Source organism: Erpetoichthys calabaricus, chromosome 12 (genome assembly GCF_900747795.2).
Source record: "Erpetoichthys calabaricus chromosome 12, fErpCal1.3, whole genome shotgun sequence".
Classification (NCBI taxonomy): Eukaryota; Metazoa; Chordata; class Cladistia; order Polypteriformes; family Polypteridae; genus Erpetoichthys; species Erpetoichthys calabaricus.
Window position 1 is genome coordinate 152,200,903 of NC_041405.2, and position 15,005 is coordinate 152,215,907.

The 15,005-nt window shown below is 44.9% G+C and overlaps 1 protein-coding gene across 1 annotated transcript in view; it reads right to left on the reverse strand.

Moving 5' to 3' along the window:
* Positions 1-207: 207 nt before the first annotated feature.
* The window catches only part of LOC114662872 (uncharacterized), a 139,165-nt gene continuing 124,367 nt past the window's right edge, over positions 208-15,005 (reverse strand). The window contains exons 12-14 of the mRNA XM_051935431.1: positions 14,681-14,852; positions 5,231-5,272; positions 208-2,524 (exon numbers count right to left, since the gene is read on the reverse strand). Coding sequence (XP_051791391.1) covers positions 2,423-2,524; positions 5,231-5,272; positions 14,681-14,852 — 316 coding nt within the window. The 3' untranslated portion in view covers positions 208-2,422. The remainder of the gene's footprint in view (positions 2,525-5,230; positions 5,273-14,680; positions 14,853-15,005) is intronic.

Consider the following 15,005-nt stretch of genomic DNA (forward strand, 5'->3'; position numbering starts at 1 on the left):
CGAATGAGAGGTGAGAGGACCGTGTGCGTGAGTGAATATGGTTGAGAGGAGGACGTGACTTGAAAAAGTCTTTTCCAAAATATCACGTCTCGTCTCCTAAAAAGTCGCGTTGCGTTGAAAGATTTTTTTATATAATAGAGATATATATATATATATATATATATATATATATATATATATTTTTTTACCAAACCTAGTTTTCTAATTTCTATATTATTCCCAAAAACACAAAATCTGGGAAATACCACATCACTTAATTATTAGCCCAGGAGTCCAATTAAAAACAAAAGCTGGTCAGAACAAAAACCTGCAGCCACAGTGGGTCCCCAGGACCGAGTATGGGAATCCCGGTACTGAAAAATAGTTAATGCGTAAAAAAATTAATATTATTATTAACGTATTTATCCAAGGTGACTTATCACATCTGAAATACAATTAGTTGCATTTCTTCTTGTTTTTCCAAATGGAGCGCAGGCAGGTGAAGTGACTTGCTCGTGTTCACTTGATGTCGGTGAAGGATAGTGTGATATAGTGGGTTAAGGCTTTGGACTTCAAACCTTGTGGTTGTGGATTCAAATCCCAAACTGACACCTGTGTGGTCCTGAGCGAGTCACTTCACCTGCCTGCGCTCCAACAGGAAAACCAAACCAAATGGAACTAATTGAATCATAAATGTTGTAAGTCGCCTTGGATAATGACGACAGCCAAATAAGTAAAATGAACCCATAACCTCAAGGTTTGAAGTCCACCAAACTGCCTCGTGTAGTGGTTTAGGAGTGGCCATGTCAAAGTCCTGACTTTAATCTTAAAGAAACGTTTTGGAAGGACCTGAAGCAAGCGGTTTGTACAAGGAAGCCCAACGACATCATACTTCTTCTAAAATTACTCCAAGCTGATGAGCAGGACTTACTAGCCACAGCAATGGGGGTGACACCAGTTACTGAAAACAAAGGTGCACATACTTTTTCACATACAAATCCGCAACATTGGAACATTTTCCTCAATAAATAAATGAACAAGAATTTTTGTGTCATTTGTTTAAGTGGGATATCTTCATCTAATTTTAGGACTGATGCAAAAATCTGATCACATTTTAGGCGACATTTGTGCATTAATCGAGAAAATTTGAAAAGGTTCACAAATTTTCTAAGACCACAGTAAATAATGGAATGAAATAGAAAAATCCATTACAATACTTTCCTTCTATTTAATACACTCTTTCATTTCAGGAGAAGGCCAAAAAAAATGCAAAGAGAAGCTCCGCCCAAAAAGGTCCACCGAAGTGAACGGAAAGAAGCCACGCCCCTTAAGGTCTGTATTTTGATACTGTACATTCTGTTCATCATGGTGTCGGTGAGTGGCGACATGGTGCTTGCTAGTCGGACATGCAGGTGACAACACTTCTAAAAAAGAAGGATGTCACTTATTGTCTCATGTTCCTTAGGCCATCCAAAAGACAGACGAGGTCAATGTACCCTTCAGATGGCTTTTAGCACCCGTATGTGATGGATCTCCGCCAAGGATCACTTAAGACATTGCTATTGATGGGAGCTCCAACCCTGTCAACTAGGGAGCTTTGACCATTCAGATTATTTTTATACTGAAGTTACTTTGGAAAATGAATATCATATATGGATTTGGCAAAGAGAGGGAGACTCTCTATATATTATATACTCATGGGATATTGAGTTATCTCTGAGGAGCAAAATCTAGTGGAGCAAAACTGAATTCTAACATCTCACAGGTTTAGTTTGACTCATCATGACAACAGACTGTCATCCTGACATCACTCTGAAGGAAGCCAAATCATGTTCACAGATGCCTAAAAATGTGTAAAGCCATGGTGACTCCATGACAGTACTTTCCCCATTTACATATATACCTATGGCATAGATTCAAGATGTAGAAGAAAACCATATACAAATATAAAACGCCACTGCACAACTCCATGTCAGAGAGCCCCCCATGTTAACAAACAAATCACAAGTGAAAACGTTTGAGCTCTGCCTCCCGACCTTTCCAAGGATACCCAACAAACGGTGATGTTCAGGCCTTCATGAAAACTCCTGAGCAGCCTTGGAGAAGCTCATCTGAACTGTGGATGTCTTCTTATTATTACCCAAACTGAATAATTAACATTGTGTCATTTAATCAGTTAAGAGTAGAAATAACTGAGCTTAGGTACAATTTGAGGGAGAGAAGAAGACACTTCCATCGATTTTTCCAACAGGATGTGTAGACTATACCGAAAAAAGTAAGAGTAATGGATGGATCTGGATTTCAAAAAGCAGAAGAGCACTGCAAGAATAATTTCCAACTGCTTGTGTGAAGCTTGCAGAGCGGAAACACCACAACTTCAGAAAATTGGGTCTTCACGAACCACCATGGAGTTTCTCTGCCAGTCTCTTGGATGCCAGCACTGCTACGGCCTCTGCTTGTCGTAGTCAGCCACCATGCGTTTGATATGAAAGAGCTTGGTCCTCAGCTCTCTGCACTGGAGTTTCTTGGTTTGGTATTCTGGAGTCTGTGAACAGAAGGAACAAATTAGAATCTCCGAGATAACGACAAGCACCATTAGAGTAATTCCAAGAAGAAAAGGACAAATCTCCTTAATCTTATTCCATTGATTTCTTCAAAATGACATCAAGTGTATGTGTCTGGGTTCCAGTCTACCAAGGCTTCTGCTTTTGACCGCCACCCAAGTCGCATTGCACCAGGCCCCTATTCCTTCTGCAGGTGGGCACAGGATGTTGCATTTCGGGCTGTGCCTGACAGGGGCTTGTGGTAGGCCTGGCCACCAGGCACTCACCTGCAGGTAGTTCTCTTAGGCCTGACTTTAGGAGGAGGCCCTGGTAACCGCATACCAGGTAGAGTACACTCTTATCTTTATGGAGCAGTATTATTAGGGGCTGTGAATTGCTTTGTCTGACCCCTCACATGGGACCAATTTGCCTTGGGAGACCCTACCAGGAGCTTCTGCTCTGGACAATATAGCTCCCAGGGTCTCAAACCTGCTCCCCTCGATAAGGTGGTGATTCTGCATCAAGAGGAGCCAATTGAGGTGTTTCGGGCATCTGATATGGATGGCTCCCTGTGGAGGGTTTTTTTGGGCACAACCAGCTGAAAGGAGACCCCGGGGAAGACCCAGGGGTCGCTGGGAGGATTTTATCTCCCAGACAACCTGGGAACGCCTTAGGTTCCCATAGTATGATTTGGTAAGTGTGGCTCAGAAAAAGGACATTTGGGCCTCACTGCTAAGACCGTTGCTCCCACGCCCAGGCTTTGGATAAGCAGTGGAAAATGAATGAATGAGTGAATGAATGAATATATTAATAACAAAATAATAAAATATTTATTTATATAGCACCTTTCAAACCCAGGCACAGGGGATGCACAAACCAGTGTGTCTCTTTGTGCCGGTCCCAAGCCCGGAAAAATGGGGAGGGTTACGTCAGGAAGGGCATCCGGTGTAAAATTTTGCCAAATCAATATGCGGACAACAATACAAATTTCCATACCGGATCAGTCGAGCCCTGGGTTAACAACGACCGCCACCAGTACTGATAGCCATGCATTCAAGCTGGAGGTGGGATTACATCAGGGATTGGCTCTGAGCTCTTTCTTATTTGCAATGGTGATGGAGAGGTTGACAGACGAGATTAGACAGGAGTCCCCGTGGACTATGATGTTCGCTGATGACATTGTGATCTGTAGCGATAGCAGGGAGCAGGTTGAGGAGACAATGGAGAGGTGGAGATATGAGGGGAGAGGAATGAAGGTCAGTAGGAACACCATGACAGAATACATGTGTGTGAATGAGACGGAGGTCAGTGGAATGGTGAGGATCAGGGAGTAGAGTTGGCGAAGGTGGATGAGTTTAAATACTTGGGATCAACAGTACAGAGTAATGGGGACTGAGGAAGAAAGGTGAAGAAGAGAATGCAGGCAGGGTGGAATGGGTGGAGAAGAGTGTCAGGAGTGATTTGTGACAGGCGGATATCAGCAAGGGTGAAAGGGAAGGTCTACAGGATGGTAGTGAAACCAGCTATGTTATAAGGGTTGGAGACGGTGGCACAGGAGACAGAGCTGGAGGTGACAGAGTTAAAGATGATAAGATTTGCATTGGGTGTGACGAAGATGGACAGGATTAGAAATGAGGACATTATAGGGTCAGCTCAAGTACGATGGTTGGAAGACAAAGTCAGAGAGGCGAGATTGTGTTGGTTTGGACATGTGCAGAGGAGAGATGAATGGGGAACTTCGTTTTAGGACAGAGTGAGAGCATTCACCCATTTAGATGGTGAGGTCAATGTTCATCAGTGATTCTGAAGGGACATATTTCAGATACAGTAATCCCTCCTCCATCGCGGGGGTTGCGTTCCAGAGCCACCCGCGAAATAAGAAAATCCGCGAAGTAGAAACCATATGTTTATATGGTTATTTTTATATTGTCATGCTTGGGTCACAGATTTGCGCAGAAACACAGGAGGTTGTAGAGAGACAGGAACGTTATTCAAACACTGCAAACAAACATTTGTCTCTTTTTCAAAAGTTTAAACTGTGCTCCATGACAAGACAGAGATGACAGTTCTGTCTCACAATTAAAAGAATGTAAACATATCTTCCTCTTCAAAGGAGCAAACAAATCAATAGGGCTGTTTGGCTTTTAAGTATGCGAAGCACCGAGGCACAAAGCTGTTGAAGGCGGCAGCTCACACCCCGTCCGACAGGAGCAGGGAGAGAGAGAGAGACACAGATAAAAAAATCAATACGTGCCCTTCGAGCTTTTAAGTATGCGAAGCACCGTGCAGCATGTCGCCTCACGAAGCAGCTGCACAGAAGGTAGCCAACGTGAAGATAATCTTTCAGCATTTTTAGACGAGCGTCCGTATCGTCTAGGTGTGCGAACAGCCCCCCTGCTCACACCCCCTACGTCAGGATCAGAGAAAGTCAGCGCAAGAGAGAGAGAGAGAAAAGTAAGTTGGGTAGCTTCTCAGCCATCTGCCAATAGCGTCCCTTGTATGAAATCAACTGGGCAAACCAACTGAGGAAGCATGTACCAGAAATTAAAAGACCCATTGTCCGCAGAAATCCGCGAACCAGCAAAAAATCTGCGATATATATTTAAATATGCTTACATATAAAATCCGCGATAGAGTGAAGCCGCGAAAGGCGAAGCGCGATATAGCGAGGGATCACTGTACTCCTAAAATGGTTATAAAGAACTCACCCGTTTGAGATCCTTCAGGCGGTTGTACTCCTCCGCCACTCCCTGCAATGCAACAGAAAGCCATTAATATTTAGTTTGATCATTGGCCATTCTGAGACTCTTGTATCATCAATAACAGACAACAAGTATCTTTAATGAAATGAACTCAAGTACACATTTGCAGGCATGTGATCAAATTGTATAAAACTACAACAGAGACAGCACTACAGAAGAGCACAGAATTCTATTTGATGTCCTGCCCGAACATTTTCACAACAAGCCTCTTCCACTTTGGCCAACGCACATGAAATGATGGAGTCAGATCTTCCATGTATGTGTATGTGTGAGTGTGTGCACATTCAGAAGACAATGGAGTTTCAGGGTCTGTTTTTAACAGTTCTTGATTGTCTACAGCCGATGTCACATTGTGTGACTTGTAGTCATTGGGTAAGTCAGACTTGTCGATTGTTGTAGCTGATCTCGTTGTTGTACTGTGTTAAATGGAAATCGCTGAGCATGTGATATTTAGCAACTTGTGTGAGTGTGAGACAGAGCTCAGCTAACATCACCAAGAAGTGCTCCACTTGTAGTGTACAGAAGCAGCATTTCCTTGGCTAAGGCCACGATTTTTGTCTTAGCTCAGGTTTGATTAGATAGATAGATAGATAGATAGATAGATAGATAGATAGATAGATAGATAGATAGATAGATAGATAGATAGATAGATAGATAGATAGATAGATAGATAGATAGATAGATAGATAGATAGATAGATAGATAGATAGATAGATAGATAGATAGATAGATAGATAGATAGATAGATAGATAGATAGATAGATAGATAGATAGATAGATAGATAGATAGATAGATAGATAGATAGATAGATAGATAGATAGATAGATACTTTATTATTAGAGTCTATTTGTGAAGGCTGGTGTAATGTAAATGTTGCAGGTTTGCGGACAGCCACTGGCAGTTACCACAGCACAAGTCTGCAAACCGAGACGGCTCAGGGTGAGAAACCATACACTTGGCGTAGTCGGCAGGATCTGCACAATGGAGTGATGGAGTGTAGTGCATTACAGCACAGAATTGTGGGGAGCAAATTAGAAGGAGAGCTCGGTCAAATACAATACAATTTATTTTTGTATACCCCAAAATCACACAAGAAGTGCCACAATGGGCTTTAACAGGCCCTGCCTCATGACAGCCCCCTAGCCTTGACTCTCTAAGAAGACAAGGAAGAAACCATTGGAAAGGCAGTTCAAAGAGAGACTCCTTTCCAGGTAGGTTGGGCGTGCAGTGGGTGTCAAAAAGAAGGGGGTCAATACAATACACAGAACAGAAGTAATCCTCAATACAGTATAAAAATAAAAATATTACAAGTACGGGGAGCAGAATTTAACAGTAGATGATATCACATAACTGCGGTGGGTTGGCACCCTGCCCGGGATTGGTTCCTGCCTTGTGCCCTGTGTTGGCTGGGATTGGCTCCAGCAGACCCCCATGACCCTGTGTTTGGATTCAGTGGGTTGGAAAATGGATGGATGGATGGATGGATGATATCACATAATAGGATTTGGATTTGTTTAGAGTCCTGGAGACCTTGGCCATCAAGCTGCCTCCCCCTGTTGGCCATTCCACAGCAGAGACAGCCAATCCGATGAAAGAGACCCCTCTACCTGACGATTCCTGCGATCCTCCATCAGGGATGACTTTACCTTAGGCAGGCAAAACAACTTGGCAGGTGGGCCGTGGCACCAAGTGCCACATTTGAGTACCAAGAAGAGAAACAGAATAGGTGAGGGTTAGTAACAAATTATAACTATCAAGTTACTTATGTTTGAGTGCTAATGACTAACAACAGAGATATGCAGTCTGCACAGTTAATTAGCAGCTCTAGTCAGGGTGTGCTAAACTGAAGTCGTGAGTCTTCATCCAGGATTGAATAGCTGAGACCGAAGGGGCATCTCTTATAGTAGCAGGCAGACCAGTCCACAGTTTAGGGGAGTCCTGTAACTAAAAGCTCAACCTCCCACTGTTATTTTATTAATCCTTGGAATCATAAGCAGACCGGCATCTTGAGATCTTAATGTGCGCTCTGGTTTGTAAGTCATGATAAGTTCAGATAAGTAAGCCGGACCTCGGCCATTTAAGGCTTTATATGTTAAAAGGAGGATTTCGAAATCTGCCCTAAACTTAACCGGGAGCCAGTGTAAGGATTTAAGAACTGGAGTTATGTGTTTGTATTTTTTTGTTCTTGTAATAATTCTTGCAGCAGCATTTTGGATTAACTGGAGGATGAATAAAGAACAGTTTGAACATCCAGTGAACACCGCATTGCAGTAGTCAGTCCTACTAGAAATAAATGCATGACTTAATTTCTCAGAATCCTGTTTATTTAGAAAGCGTCTTAATTTCCCAAATTTTTAAGATGGAAGAAACCTGATTTCGGGCGGCATGGTGGTGCAGTGGGCATTGCTGCTGCCTCGCAGCTGGGAGACCTGGGGACCTGGGTTCGCTTCCCGGGTCCTCCCTGCGTGGAGTTTGCATGTTCTCCCCGTGTCTGCGTGGGTTTCCTTCGGGTGCTCCGGTTTCCTCCCACAGTCCAAAGACATGCAGGTTAGGTGGATTGGCGATTCTAAATTGGCCCTAGTGTGTGCTTGGTGTGTGGGTGTGTTTGTGTGCGTCCTGCGGTGGGTTGGCACCCTGCCCAGGATTGGTTCCTGCCTTGTGCCCTGTGTTGGCTGGGATTGGCCCCAGCAGACCCCCGTGACCTGGTGTTCGGATTCAGCGGGTTGGATAATGGATGGATGGATGGAAATCTGATTTGGACAACTTTGTAATGTGCACTTTAAATGACATGCTAGAGTCAAAGAACACTCCTAGATTGCGGGTTGATTCAGTAAAATTAATGGGGATTCCAACAGAATTAAATGGTGACAAAATAATGGTCAAAGTCACCTGGAAGCATTCAGCTAGGAGTGTTGAGAAGCAGCATCCGCTTGGTCAACATTGTGATGGTCCTATTAGCTCGAGCTGAGAACAGACTGCGTCTGAAGGCTGTTGTGACGCAGATGTTGCAGGGTTGTGGCCTGCCGCTAGCATTACAACAATGCAAATCTGCAAACTGAGATGGCTCGTGATGTAACTTCATGGTAAAACAGATGGACATTTAAAACTTATTTAATAACAGCAAAAGATCTGAATTGGGAGGAGAGATATAATTGGATACAATATTGCTTTGGATTTGTAGCATAATTTGAACAACCAGAAATGGAAGAATCACGACATGTGGGACAAAATGAGTGCTTTCAACATGTGGTGTAAATTTAGTTACATCTGCAGCTGACCAGAAAACTCAGATTCAAGGAAGTTAACACTAACTTTGTTTTTCTTGAAATTCTTGGGTCTTCCTGACATTGTTTAAAGAAAAGAAACAAAGCCACAAATTTACTAAGAGGCTGACTGGGTGAAAGGTTAAACACACACACACACACACACAATGAGGAGTCTGAAGTTACACTCCTCTTGGTCAGTTCAGCGTCATGGGAGATGGTGCCGAGACCAGCAGCAAGATGGGAAACACACCAGGATGGGGTGCTAGTCTATTACAGGGCACACTCACACTTACCTATAAGCAAATTCTCAATTGCCAGCTAACTTTAGATGTGAGAGGAAAACTGAATATATATAACAAACAGGAATCATAAAACATGTCAGCAAAGTGCATTACATTTTGTGTCTTGTTGGCAGTTTTTAGTAGCAGTTAGCTATCAGATATATAGTTTTGACCTTCATGGCTTATCTGGGGTTCAGGGTCTTGAGAGTGCCCGACTCAGACCACAATATACACCCAGATGAGCCCCCTTCCTGATCTGAGAAGTTTGACATGATGGTCTCATTACGGTACATAGGAGGAAGGTTCTCTGAAAGTGCTAGATGGACTTCCCCCTTTGAAAGTGAGGGTCTCTGATTACCATTAAGGATGGGTGAAGTGGTTCACAAAAAAATTACATTTGCAAGAATTTGCGAAACAAGTCAAGTCAAGTTGGGGAGCATGCACTGGTACAGCGCGTTGCCGCACCCACTACACGATGAAACAACTCAGGATCCTGGTTGGCAACCCCCCAGGCAGACACGCGGTCCAGTCCCAACCCTCCGGAAATGACCCTCTATCTGCCGCAGCCAGGTGTTATCATACATGGGCATCCCCTTGAACTGGTTCAGCCACTCGGGTCCCCAACAATGAGGATCTTACGAGCTGGATCACCCTCAGGGAAACGTGCCACATGGCCATAGTGCTGTAACTGACGCTCCCTCACAATGCAGGAAATGTGCCTCATTCAAGACTCCATGAGCAACACAAAGTCAAACCAATGGTACCCAAGGATTCTCCAAAGAGACACAGCACCAAAGGAGTCCAATCTCGTCTCAGGTCACTGGATAGTGTTCATGTCTCGCAACCATATAGCAAGACAGGAAGCACCAGGACTCCTGAAGACTTGGACCTTCATCCTTTTGCAGATATTGGGAGCGCCACACACCCTTTTCCAGCGACCTCATGACCTCCATGTTCTCCCAATCCGTCTACTGACTTAATAGGAAGAGTCACCAGAGACATGAATGTCACTGCCAAGGTAAGTAAACCTCTCGATGAGGTCGACACTCTCTCCGCAGACAGACACACTGCTGATGGCCGTGCCCAAGAGGTCATTAAAGGCCTGGATCTTTGGTTTTTATCAGGACCCTTGCAAGTCCAGATACTCGGACTCCTCACTCAGTCTCTCGAGCGCCTTGATCAGAGCCTCCATTGACCCCGTGAAGATCACAGCATCGTCAGCAAAGTCAAGATCCGTGAATCTCTCGTCACCAACAGATGCCACACGACCGCTGCACCCCACGACTCTGCCCAACACCCAGTCCATGTAAGCACTGAACAGAGTAGGAGCAGAACACACCCCTGACGAACCCTGTGAATCAACTGGGAAAAACACAGAGGTCCTGCCTCCACTCTGCACAGCACTCACAGTACCAGTGTACAGGCCGGCCATGATATCTAGCAACCTCGAGGGGATCCCGCGAATCCTCAGGATGTCCCACAGGGCAGCTCTATCAACTGAGTGGAATGCTTTGCGAAAATCGACAAAGACTGCAAAGAAACTCTGCTGATTTTCGCGTTTGCGCTCCATGAGAACCCTCAGTGCCAGGATGTGGTCGATGGTAGACTTCTTAGGCGTAAAAACCAGACTGTTCCTGTGGCTGGTAGGTGAGCAAGTGATCACAGATCCTATTGAGGACGACCCTAGCAAGGACCTTACCCGGCACCGAGAGCAGTGTTATCCCCCTGTAGTTGCTGCAATCCAGGTGATCACCCTTCCCTTCCAGATAGGGATGACAAGTTCCATTTTCCAGTCAGTTGGGAAGATGTTTGTCTCCCAAATGGAAGCAAAGATTGCTTGCAATGCCAGGAGGACAGCCTTACCACCAGCCTGGAGAAGTTCACCCCGAATACCACAGATCCTTGCAGCCTTTCCCTCCCCTCAGCTGGTTCACCACCTGTGCAATCTCAGTGAGACTGGGGGGTTCACAGCTAATCGGAGGATCAGCCTCAAGAACTGTGGACACAGAGATATCCAACATCCTAACCAGAGGATCAGCTTTGAACAACTGCTCAAAGTAGCCAGCCCAGCGAGTCACAACTGCAGTGTCATCTGTAAGGAACGTTCTATCAGCTGCCCTGACTGCGACTCTCCGAGGAACAGATTCAGATGTGCGTAATGCTTCGATTCCTCTGTAAGCAGGATGTGGGTCGCTAGACCACAGATGGTGTGTCACTTGCTCACGGATTCCTCTAACAATCACCTCTTTATCTGCCCTCAGAGCCCTCGCAGCCGTCCCACTCAGTTCCCGATACAGACCATAGTTGCCATTGAGCTGTACGCTGCGACTCCTCTCAATGATATCCAGGGTGCCCTGCAAGATGAAACACCCCCTTCTGGGAACACCGGTAACACCAACACAACCTTCAGAGTCTTATCACGGAAGGTCTCCTACATCACATTATGATCGTCAGTCGCATCCAAATCTGCAAGTTCCTCACACGAACTGCATGCAGACTCATTAGAAACAGCTTGGTCTTGGAGTCTGGCCAAGTCCAGGCTCATTTTCCTAGTAGGTGGTAACCTACTGGACCTAAGCTGGACCGTCAGAGTTGCAACAACAAGTCTGTGGTCAGAATTCACAAACTGGGCACTTCTGTAGACCCTGCAGTTTTGCAAGAGCCTCCAGCGTCTGCCCACGAGGATGTGATCGATCTCCTTCACCGCACCACCAGGACCTTTTGCAAAGTCAAGGAACATGGAGCAACTTTCACCACTGTCACCAGACCCATGGGGACTGAGACAATCTTCATAGCCAGCCCTGTCAGTGCCAGTGGCTGCATTGAAGTCACCCATGACCAGAGGAGTGTCACCCTGTGGGCACCAATCAACCACCAAGCGAAGCTGCGAATAAAATGTCTCCCTTGCCGAGACATCACACATCGCGGTCAGAGCATATACTGAGACAACAGACAAGGCACCCAGAGAGTGCCCTAATCTGAGTCTCATAATACGCTCGTTGAAAGGAGTGACATTGGACACCATTGGAAGAAGCCAATCTACTACAGCAACAGCTACTTCCCGAGTATGACAGCCATCAGACCGACCAGACCAATAAAAGGTGTATCCACCTACAGATATCTGTCCACTCCATGGTCTGCACACCTCAGAGAGTGCTGCTACTGAAATGCGGAGATTATGCAGCTCCTCCGACAGCAGAGGAAGATGATCATCTTGCCAGGGAGACAAGATGTTCCATGCGCCCACCCGTATTTGCAAAATCACCAAGTGAAATTTGCACCTTTACCCTATATACACTATAAGGCCAATTATTTATGGACACCTGATCATCACACCTGTATGAGCTTGTTAGATTTCCTATTCTAAAACCAAGGACATTCATACAAAGTAGCACCCCTCCCAAAAATCTAGCAACTACAGTAATTACATTTGACATGGCCTCCAACGTAACATCGTGTAGAGTTGCAACAGCCTCATAAAATTCAACCGTTTATTTCTGACAGGATTGAATACTGCAAGATGGTGTTCAATGGCCGTTCAAGTCGTTCTTCATGCAGCTTTCAGTTCATTCAAAACGCTAATGCAAGAATTATTACACAAACCAGAAAATACAAACAAACAAACTCCCATTCTCACGTCCTAACACTGGTGCCCAGTTAAGTTTAGAACTGACTTCAAAATCCCCCTTTAACTCATAAACCTTGAAATGGCTAAGACCCTGCTTACATATCTGAACTTGCCATTACTTACAACCCAAGTACACAATAAGATTTCAAGATTCTGGCCTGCTCCTGATTCCAACGATTAATAAAATAACAGTGGGAGGTTACGGTTTTAGTTACAGGGCCCCGAAGCTCTGGAATGTTCTACCATTTATTATAAGAGATGCCCCTTCAGTCTCAGGCTGAAGACTCACAACGTTAGTTTGGCATACCCCGCCTAGAGCTGCTGATTAACTGTGTGTACTGAATCTCTGTTTGTTAGTCATTTGTACATAAAAATAAGTAATACAGCATGAATAAGCTGTAACTAACCCTCCTCTACGCCATTTCTCTTCTCAGTATCTGGAAGGGGCAAATGGTGGCAATGCCCTACTGCCAGACTTCTCTCCTGCATACTGAAAAATCATCTCAGATAAAAGAATTGGAATCATCAGACAGAAAGATTTTCTCGTTGTATTGGATGGCCAACACAGACTCCACTATAGAAAACCCAGGAGACGGTAGGCGGCCAGTTGGCTGAGGTCTCCAGGACTGTGACTTGGTCTTTGATTTTCCCTTTTATATTTTAATTTCCTCGATCGTCAGCTGGCCATGATTTATCGGTTCATTAAGACACATATAATGTTGTTTTCCATTTGCAGTATATTTAGATTTAGATAGATACTTTATTAATCCCAAGGGGAAATTCACGTATTATCAGTATGCTGCTGCTGGAGTAACAATATTAAATTAAAGAGTAATAACAATGCAGGTATAACAGACAATAACTTTGTATAATGTTAACGTTTACCCCCCCGGGTGGAATTGAAGAGTCGCATAGTGTGAGGGAGGAACGATCTCCTCAGTCTGTCAGTGGAGCAGGACGGTGACAGCAATCTGTCGCTGAAGCTGCTCCTCTGTCTGGAGATGATCCTGTTCAGTGGGTGCAGTGGATTCTCCATGATTGACAGGAGTCTGCTCAGCGCCCGTCGCTCTGCCACAGATGTCAAACTGTCCAGCTCCGTGCCTACAATAGAGCCTGCCTTCCTCACCAGTTTGTCCAGGCGTGAGGCGTCCCTCTTCTTTATGCTGCCTCCCCAGAACACCACCGCGTAGAACAGGGTGCTCGCCACAACCGCCTGATAGAACATCTGCAATAAGAGTTGAAGGACGCCAGCCTTCTAAGGAAATATATAACTGGCTCTGTCATCTCTTGCACAGAGCATCAGTATTGGCAGTCCAGTCCAATTTATTATCCAGCTGCACTCCCAGGTATTTATAGGTCTGCACCCTCTGCACACAGTCACCTCTGATGATCACGGGGTCCAGGTGGGGCCTGGTCCTCCTAAAATCCACCACCAGCTCCTTGGTTTTGCTGGTGTTCAGGTGTAGGTGGTTTGAGTCGCACCATTTAACAAAGTCCTTGATTAGGTTCCTATACTCCTCCTCCTGCCCACTCCTGATGCAGCCCACGATAGCAGTGTCGTCTGTGAACTTTTGCACATGGCAGGACTCTGAGTTGTATTAGAAGTCCGATGTATATAGGCTGAACAGGACCAGAGAAAGTACAGTCCCCTGTGGCGCTCCTGTGCTGCAGACCGCAATGTCAGACCTGCAGTTCCCGAGACGCACTTACTGAGGTCTATCTGTAAAATAGTCCACGATCCATGCCACCAGGTATGAATCTACTCCCATCGCTGCCAGCTTGTCCCTGAGGAGCAGAGGTGGAATGGTGTTGAAGGTGCTAGAGAAGTCCATAAACATAATTCTTACTGCACCACTGCCTCTGTCCAAGTGGGAGAGGGATCGGTGTAGCATATAGATGATGGCATCCTCCACTCCTTCTCCTGGTATGTGAACTGCAGTTTATTTAATCAGTTTATACTTTTTTTTTAAAATTTAATCAGTTTATACTTTGTTCTTTACATGTTTTAGCAAATCTGCATATATGTGTGTACCTGTAGTATTATCTAAACTTGTATTTAACGGAGAATTGTTCACAGTGCTCTGTGCCTTCACTCAGTGAAAAGTGCTGTACAAAAATGAGTTGTATATTGTAAAACATGTATCAAATGAAACATTGAACATTACAAACTACAAAAATGCTGTCTCTAAGCAGCATGGCGGACAAAGACTACATTCTCACCTGGTACTGGATGGTACCTTCTTGAAGTCGGTCGAGCTGCTTGCTTAACTGGTTGATCTGGTCATTGATGTCATCCATCTCAGCACACATCTTCTTGTACTCCTTGAGGTCCGAGTCGAACTCGCGTTTGTACTCCTGCCTCTTCACATCAGACATAAGCGGGGGATAGAGGCTGCAGTGGAAGAGAGACGAGTTATTCAAAACCTCACTCTTGGACATTCAAGGGCCCTACCTCCTCTTCTTCTTCTTCTTCTTCATCCATAGACATCAGCAAGTAGACACAACTCACTGCTCCCCATTTTAAAACTCACAGCTCAGATGACTG